This window comes from Chrysochloris asiatica, unplaced genomic scaffold (assembly GCF_000296735.1).
Source record: "Chrysochloris asiatica unplaced genomic scaffold, ChrAsi1.0 scaffold00004, whole genome shotgun sequence".
NCBI classification, from domain to species: Eukaryota; Metazoa; Chordata; class Mammalia; order Afrosoricida; family Chrysochloridae; genus Chrysochloris; species Chrysochloris asiatica.
Genome location: NW_006408522.1, coordinates 30,438,605 through 30,447,929, shown reverse-complemented (window position 1 = coordinate 30,447,929; position 9,325 = coordinate 30,438,605). Strand labels below are relative to the sequence as shown.

The following is a 9,325-nucleotide window of genomic DNA, read 5'->3' as shown; positions in this document are numbered from 1 at the left end:
GTGGTTCTTACATATTTTTCATCATGTTTAGTGCATTACCATGAAATCTTAGAAATAATAACCCCATGGGAACCCTAAGAAGTGTCATTACTGATGCTGGAAGTGCTTCTAAGAAGCAGATAAAAGTCATGACATTACAAGAAAGAGTTGAATTGCTTGATATGTACAGGAGTCTGAGACCTGCAGATCCAATTGCCTGCCATTTCAAGATAAATGCAGCCAGCACAAGGATCATTATAAAAAAAAGAAAAGAAAGTTTGTGAAGCTGTCACTGCAGCTATGCCAGCAAGGCATGAAAACCTTGTACTTTTTGAGAAATACCTTTTTTATCTTCTATTGAAAATACAGCTTATGGAAGAGCAGTACATAACACATGTAACATATAAAGTATGTGTTAATCAATTGTTTATGCTATCAGTGAAGTCTCTGGTCAATAGCAGGCTAATAAGAGTAGTTTACGTTTTGGGGGGAATCAAGAGTTATGCTTGGGTTTTTAACTGTGGAGAGGGGGGAGGGGAGAGGTGTCCATCAGCATCCCCAAACTGTATTTACATATAACCTACTGCTATGTGTAAATGAAAAAGCACATCCTCTTGTATATTTTAAATCATCACTAGATGACTTATGTAAGCATAGTGGTTACGAATTGGGCTGCTAACCTCAAGGTCAGCAGTTTGAAACTACCAGCTGTTCCACGGGAGAAAGATGAGGCTTTCTGCTGCCATAAAGATTTGCAGCCTTGGAAACCCTGTGCAGGGTCACTATGAGTCGGAATCGACTCCACGGTACTTAACCACAACAACAACAGATGACTTATGATACCTAATACAATCTAAATGATATGTAAATAGCACTTTATGCTCTTTTTTAGCCATTGAGGGATTACTTTGACCACTTAATTGCTCCTCCACCCTCCAATACTTTCAGTCAAGATGCAAAAGGCCATCTGTACTTTCTTTCTCCCTCAATACCTTGCTTAATGTGAGTACATGGCATGGAACAAATAACCTGACAAATGAGTGAAATCAATGTTGTTAATGGTACTGATATCCAACCATTACACTCCCAGTGTACTTTAGTAATGTAAATGGCAAACTTGTAATTATCATGGCTGTGTTCTTTAACAAAGGTAACATATAACCTTTTCTCTTCATACTTAGTCCTGAGACAGAGACCCTCTTAATCCAGCCAGTCCCTGAATTATGAATGAATTCTGTTCCTAAATCTGTCTTTAAGTTGAATCTGTACTTAAGTTGGAATAGGATCATATCTAATGCCAGCCAAATGTTTGTCTTAGTATATAGGATACCTTTTATACATAAAAATATAAAAGAAACATTTACAGATACAGTAAAATACTTTTAATACAATGTAGTAGTAATAATAATAATGTTTTGATGCATGTTGCAAAGTAGTGCCCATTTGCTATAATAAACCATTGTATGTACCTTGAATTTTTAATGAGGGACTTCAAAAAGTTCAGAAAAATTTACACATCTTTTAATTCCATTTATCCATGAACTTTTTTGAAGCCCCCACTGCTTTACTGGGGTTTGTTCATAACTATGAATTTTATGTCAACTGGGCATTTGTAACCCAGAAACTGCCTATATCTTCATTCTCCTGGGCCTTAGAAATTTGTGGAATCTTGCACAAACAAGGCAAAATAGCTGATTAACTGAAGTCAGCTATCAAGCTTTTATCAAATGCCTAATTTAATCCAGGTCTCCTGACTTTGGCATGGTATATTTTCCACAAGACCATAAAATTACAAAGTCTAAAGTCATAATCAAGTGTCAAAGAACTCAAAATAATGTCTGAGAATTCAGATTCTATAAGATTACACAGCATAAAAGTCAACAGCTTTAAAGACAGAAGGATAAATAAGTGCCAGAATTTGGAATTTTGTTTCACTCAATGAAAATGGTTAGTTGAGGATAACTTGTTTCGAAGAAAATATTTACAATGCCTTTTAGAAATGTGGATGGTATGTATTAATTTGGTGAGTCTGTCTACCAAATTCCAAATATCAGAACTAAAGGTAGTCTCAGAACAATATAAATATTTTGCTATTACTCTATCTCCCAGGTCTAACTCAAGAATCACCTCCTTCAAGACTTCTTAACTGTATCATTTTGTCATTGATTTCTGTTTATCTATAGTGGCACTTTGGAGAGCAGTGGCTTCATACCATAAGCACTAGACTGCAAACCACAAGGTCCAATGTTCGAGCCATTCTGTAGGAAAAACATGAGTCTTTCTGCTCCCGGGAAGATTTAAAGCCTCGAAAACCCTATACAGGGTTGCTTTAGTGGGAACTGACTCGACGGCACTTAACAACAACAACATAGTGGCACTTTAATTCAATACTCTGTCATGTGGTTGGCATAACCTATTTAGTATTAGTTGTTGTTTCTATGTAAACATCATTTCACCAACATAGAAAGTTCTTTTATGTTAATACCCATAGAGCCCTGGTATCTGGTAGGCAACATTACTGAGGATGACGGCAATGATGATAAAGAACTTATTTTTTCAATCCACGTTTACTACTAAAAATGCAAATATTCAAGAAGGATTTAAGTACACTGAAGAGAGATTTGTGATCCATTAATGAATGGAAGCTTAGGCTGTGTCTACAAAGTGGATGGCACTCCCTTAGATATGGGACCCTAACGCAGTCTACAACCTGAACACCAGTCCATAGAGTTCCTGGCAATAGGACTATTATTGTTGTTGTTGTTAAGTTCTGTCAAGTAGGTTCCGACCCATAGCGATCCTGAACAGGGTTTCCGAGGAGCAGCTGATGAGTTGGAACTGCTGACCTTATGGATCAAACTGACTTTGCAGTCTAGCTCATTAACCCACAGCACCAATAGCTATTACAGATGGAGACTATTAGGTGTTAATAAAAGAGATGTAATACTTGTTTCCACAGAAATCTTGGAGGGCTTAGTGAAAGATGCCATTGGAGCTAGGTAGGCTAAGAGGGGTAAGTTTAAATTGCAAATCAGAAGGATACAGGATATTTGGAAGGAACAAAGGTGAGAACAAAGGCTTCTTGGGGACCAGTGAGTAATCCAGTTTGGCTGTCTACATGGCTATCTTATGAAGTCTGCTGTAAACCACGGTGAACCATCAGAAGAGAAAAGGAATAAGCATCTGCTAATCTGCCATACTAACACATAACTAATCTGTTACAGGAGGATGCTTCAAAATGTTCATGGAAAACTTCATTATCTTTTCATTCATTTGTTTCCCCATAAACTTTTTGAAGCACTGTCATACTTTTAAAGATCTTCTTTGTTCCTAGATTATTTAAAAACAACAACAACAACAACAAAAAACTTCCAGCCTTGTTTTCTTCTAACATTTTTTTACATGTAATCATCTAGAATTCATTTTTTTAATTCAAATTTTTAATAAAATTTGGATCATCTTAACTTTTCTGAATCCCTGGGATTCCTAGGAGGAACTTAAAAAGAGGAAACATTTGTTATAGTCCTTATATTCTGAACCTGATAAATCTTTACAATTTGAAGATTTTCTACTTTTCCTCAAAAAATAAAATAAAATAAAATAAAAATTACTGAACAACTTCCTTGTGAACAACTCAATTTATGAAGAAACTAATATTGTTTTTCAGATTGAGTAAGTCAAAAAGTATTATTACAAAATCAGACCCTTTTATTAAACAAAAATACCAAAATGTGAAGGTAGTATCTCTTGACATATTCCCTTCTCTAGATCTATTGCTTCTAAAGGCAGTATTTCCATGTCTCTAGTGTAGTGGTTACGACTTGGGCTGCTATCCTCAGGGTCAGCAGTTCTAAACTACCAGCCATTCCACGGGAGAAAAATGAGGCTTTCTGCTCCCGTAGAGATTTACAGCCTCGGAAACTCGGTACAGGGTCACTATGAGTCGGAACCGACTCCACGGCACATAACAACAACAACAACCTAACCTAGTGTGGTGCTGTGGGGTAATGTGCCAGACTGCAAAGCCATTTGAACTGCAAGGTCGGTGGTTCAAGCTCACCAGTTGTTCCTCGGAAACCCTATACAGGGTCGTTATGGGTCGGAATTGACTCAATGGCACTTAACAACAATAACAACATTTCCCCAAAGATTCCTTTAATTTATACCATGTCAAAATGGCAGTTTTGGAATCCTCAAGGGAGTCAAATGTTCTTTGAGTTTTTATAAATAAAAATAAATCGGAAGTGGCAAGACCACTGTTGTAGGTTGGGTGGAATAAGGTTTCTCAACAAAATTCTCATAGGACAACCCTTACAATCCTTTAAGAATGAGCAGATGCATTGTTGTGATAAAAAAAAATTCCTCAGTGTGATTTTTCTGGCCTTTTTCTCACCAATGCAGTTTTCAATTTTCTTAAAACTTCTTTATAATAAGTCCCCATAATCACCCAGAGTCCTTTGAGAAAAAGCTATCAAGAATACTCCTTTGGAATCCAAAAAAACCAGTTACCATAACCTTCTAAGTGATCTCTTTGCCTTGAATTTAACTGGCCCAGCAGATCTCAGAAGCTGTAACAAAACTAATAAAATGGATTATGGAAAGAAATCATCTACAATCACACACGGGTAGCAGAGACATATCTAAACATGCTTTGTTTAGAATAATCTTGTGCATATATGGATTGGAACCCTAGTAGCAATACTTTTTGACTTTCCCTTGAAGAATCAATGATTAAAATGGGAAGTCCTTGGAAGAGAACAAGATTATGAAGGATCTTGAATACCATGAGAACTGCAGCGGGGGAGCTAGCAAAGTAGATGAGTAAAGGGGGCAGGATGAGTAATAATTAGGTTTAAAAAAATCATCCTGGTAGCAACTGGAAGGTGGTTTGGAGGAAAAATAAATGAGGAAGATAAAGCAAAAATAGCCTATGCAGAAGATGAGATCCTGACCTAAGGCAGTGTCAGGGGGGTGGAGGGAGGCAAGATAATGGATATGAGATTCATTTTGACAAAAGACATGTTTAAAATCTTGTAGATTGGAGGTGGATGATACAACTGAAGGAGAAATCTATGATGATTGTCTGGTGTTTTAGTTAAGAGATGAGATACAGGAAAGAAGGAAGGACCTGACTTGGCAGGATGTCTGGTAATTCAACTTTAGATGGGCCAAGTTTGAGGTCTGTAGGATCAACACTGGACTGTGAACCTCAAGGTTGGTGGTTTGAACCTACCAGCTGCTCCTTGAAAATCCTATATAAGGTTTCTGTGAATCGGAGCCAACTCAACGGCACTTAACAACAACAATAAGCAATATCCAGTAAGAAGTTTAACATTCTGATTGTAAACCGAGTTTACAAATGAGATCTGGATCAGAGTAGAAGTGGGTGTGGAAGCTGTGAGAATGGTTAAGAGAAGAGGACCTGGCGGACGCCATAACATAAAGGAACAGAGCAGCAGGAGACCCTATGCATGAAGAAAGCCCATGTATTGCAAAGCAGCAATGGGTGCTTCACTGATTTGGCAAAGCCTCACAGGGAAATTTCGTGGGGGGAGGGGGGAGGGGGACCTTGCTAGCTTTGTTGTTTCTTTTTTAATTCTTTCATTTTAGTAAGAATCAATATTATAAGTAATCAATATCATACTAATTATTCTGATTTTTAAAATATACATTTTTTTTTATTTTTTATAGCTTAATAATCAGACATTTTAAAGCAGTTAAAACACTGCCAGTATAAAGTTGAGATCATAATCTAGCACCTGTTTTATTTAAAAAATAGAAAGGGAGGAGATGGCGGAGGCCATGCAGAGGAGCCTAAACATGAAGGGCTCATTGTTAAGTAGGGCCACAATGGGTCCCCCCTTTGTAACACAAGGCCCCAGGAGGGATCTCATGTGGGGACTCTGCTGTCTTCTGTCTCTTTGTTTTAATCAGCTTATTTTTAATTTTCTTGATTTTATAATAAAAGTTTTCTGTAGAATCTTAGTAAGAACTATATTAGAGATTTGAAACTTGCACCTTCACACCATATTCAATCATGCGTAGTCCTAAAGAATGCTTCTCACACTAACAATAAGTTTCACCACTAGGAAAAACCAGCTAAAGTTTTTGCCAGTTCAAGTTTAAAATTACATTCAGCATTCTGTGTAGTTTCGGTCAGGGGCATTAAGACCTTTAGAAAATTAGCAAAAATGCAATTGAGGGCTAAGGGAATAGTATTAGATCATAAGCAGAAATTTAACTAGATGTTTTGTATAGAGAAGTTTTTGGTATAAGGAAGTTGTTCTGTTTCTTCTTGGCTACAAAACTTTTTTATGCTTCTTGTTTAATCAATCATGAGAAACTGTGTTGTCAGTTACCATAGCAAATAAGGTCTAGGTACATGTTGTGATTAATGAATCTATAGAAAATAATAGGTGAAGGCAGAAATAGGAGTTAAGATTTAGAATTATGTTTTAAGGCTAACGTGACATTTTTAGAGCAATGAGGTTTGCTTACAGAAATCATATATTGTCTAACTATGTAAAGGGGAACAAGGAACATTTTTATATTCTTGATGCTCTATATTGAAATGATTAATATGTATGATTTAGACCACTACTTTGAAAAGAATGATTAATAGATTGTTGGTATAGAGTAGTATAAAAGCTGTTTGAGAATCTGAAATAAGTAAGTTGTTGTCGTTGTTGTTGTTAAGTGCCGTCGAGTCGGTTCCAACCCATAGCGACCCTGTACAGGGTTTCCGAGTAGAAAGCCTCATCTTTCTCCCGGGGAGCGACTGGTAGTTTTGAACGGCTGACCTTAAGGTTCACAGTCCGATTCGTAACCACTACGCTACCAAAGCTCCTTGAAATAAGTAAGAGGAGAAATAAAATGTGAAGGGAAAAAGAGGAGAAATAAAATGTGAGAGGAGAAGATTCACCATCTAACATGACCCATCGATTCTGTGAGCTTCATTCTTCGCCAACGTCATACCTCCCTCTAGGACCCCCAAATAAGAGTGTCGTAGCAGGCTTCCAACAAGGACCCAAAATAAAATTCAATCCCAACATTACAGGCAGTGAAAGAAGGCCTGAGGAATTGTGTAAGAAATAATATCTGCAGCAAAGTTCTCTCAGAATCCTAGGTAGAATTTCAGGAAGGAAGGAAATATTCTTTGCATAAACAGTATCAAGGTGAAATACCTTAAACTTGGATGTGGGGGGGCAGGGACGGCAAGTGAAAAGAGTTCTAGAAGAAGGTGGGAGCAGAAGCCAGACAGAGGATAAGGAGGGAACCTCCTTCCAGACATGCAAATGCCTTGGCTTTACCTTCACTTCCATGGTGAATGGAGGGACACAGGCGTTTTCTGCTCTCCCCACTATCACTTCCTCTAAGGGATCCCATTCGTTGTATGAAGAGACAGGGCAGTCCTTGGGCAAAGGGTCAGTGGCCTTGTCGTCAGCTGCACAGGAGTTCCGAGAAGAAGCGGTAGCTGCCTGGGTGCTCTGGAAAGTTCGCTGCACCCACCCTGTTAAGTTTCTTACAAGCTTTGGAAAACAAAGAAAAGATTATTGTGCAGCCTTGTACCGTACATGGGGGAGGAGGAAGAAAGGGGGGATGAAAATCAGAGTTACTTAGTCAGACATTTAAAATCCATTAGGGAGATGGTAAACCAAGAGGTTAATGGTGTATAGGTCAGTAGGAAGATTACAGGAGATGCTTACCTTCTCCTGGTTGATTTTTTTTTTTCCCCCTGAGCTTATATTAATTGATATAACTCTTTAAAACTTCTCAGAAGGTTTTGCCCTTAATGGTCATACACTTTCATTGGTATCTCAGAGTGAATTTCTGCAATTAAACTTTAATTGATATCTCAGAGTTGATTTCTACAATTAAACTTGAATCAAGTTTTAAGCAGTTCTTCTGCAGATGATAATTCACTTTCTTCCCAGAAAGCTATTCCACGCCTTTGCTAAATTCAGCCCTGGATAGCGAATTCCCCCTCACCATCAAAGGTTGGAGTCCTGGAGTGGCGCTGTAGAATAAGCGCTCAATAGTAAGGCTGGTTTGAACCGCAAGGCTGGAGGTTCAAATTCCACAGTTGCTCCTCAGAAACCCTACACAGAGTCACTATGAGTTAGAACTCGACGGCAGTTAACAACATTCAAAGGTTTACCAATATAGTCTTTATCTGTAAAGGACAATTTGGGGAATTTTCAAAGGGCCGTATCTTTCAGAGTACTCAGTTTCAATCTAAAAATTTTTCATTGCTGATACTCACTTCACATTCTTTAGCACCTCAGTTCTGGGAGTGACCAATTGCCATGCGCTTCAAGAGCCCTAGCCAAGATAAGGGTTAACGGAGGCACACATTTAAACTAAAAAGAAGATCTAAGAACTTCAAAAGGGCTCTTAAGAGAGCAAGGCCAGTAAAATCTAGAGCGGGGAGTTCCACAACCATTTGAGCAAACCTCTCCCCTCCCCGTCCTATATCTACCCTACTCAGTTGTTTTAGGAGCTCGGCTGAAGGGAAGCTGGGGTGCAGACCAAAGCCAATGGGAGAGCGACAGCTGTTCTGGAACCAGTTGTTGGGGAAAGTCACACTGCCTGAGCTATTCCTGTCCTAGGAGTAAGGGATGGTTCCCGGGCGCGTGCTCACATCCCAGGGACATGGAGCAGAAACTTTGGGCACTGACAGAATTCGCTTTAATTCTTCTTACCATTCAGGATTCCATTAGTTCACTTGGGAGAGTCTGCTCTATCTTTTTCCGTCCCCCAATCCCCAGCTCTCTCTTTCCTCCATGCCTCCACCCCACACGCATTTTCCTGAAAGTCCCTCAACTCTACACCCACCTTGGGCACCGACTCCCAATACCACCACCACCACGCTTTTCCTAATTACTGCCATTCGTCGTCCCCCAACCCCTCCCGCCGCGCCCTGAGAGGAAAGCTGCGTGAATTTGAGGGTGATGCCCGGTGCACAGAGACCACCGTGGTGTGGCCCTGCCAGGAGCTACTGTACCCACGGGGTGGGGTAGCCAAACATGCGATCCTGCAACCAGCAAAGGTCCTTCCGAGTTTCCAAGAGGGATCAGAAGGAGCATTATAGTTTAATACTAGTTTGAGAATGTTAGGAAACCCCGCGGCTCCAGGGATGGAGTGCAGGACCATGGCACACGCACCCGAGACCCGATGTAATGCACCGCTTCGGCACCGCGGCTCCCGCCACGCAGACACCGCACCCGCAGCATCGTCTAGAGCCTGGCTGGTCCACGAGCGGAATGTTCACAGCGGCGTGCGTCCAAGCCTCCAGACAGCAAGCGCACAGGATGTCTCCAGGCGCGCTCCGCCCGCAGCCTTTTAT

General features: G+C 39.8%; 1 protein-coding gene across 1 annotated transcript in view; it reads right to left on the bottom strand.

Annotated features, from left to right (window-relative positions):
- GATM (glycine amidinotransferase (L-arginine:glycine amidinotransferase)) overlaps window positions 1-9,240 on the bottom strand; it is a 40,180-nt gene extending 30,940 nt beyond the window's left edge. Inside the window, exons 1-2 of the mRNA XM_006831693.1 lie at window positions 9,144-9,240; window positions 7,290-7,508 (exon numbers count right to left, since the gene is read on the bottom strand). Coding sequence (XP_006831756.1) covers window positions 7,290-7,508; window positions 9,144-9,212 — 288 coding nt within the window. The 5' untranslated portion in view covers window positions 9,213-9,240. The remainder of the gene's footprint in view (window positions 1-7,289; window positions 7,509-9,143) is intronic.
- Between the last annotated feature and the right edge of the window lie 85 nt (window positions 9,241-9,325).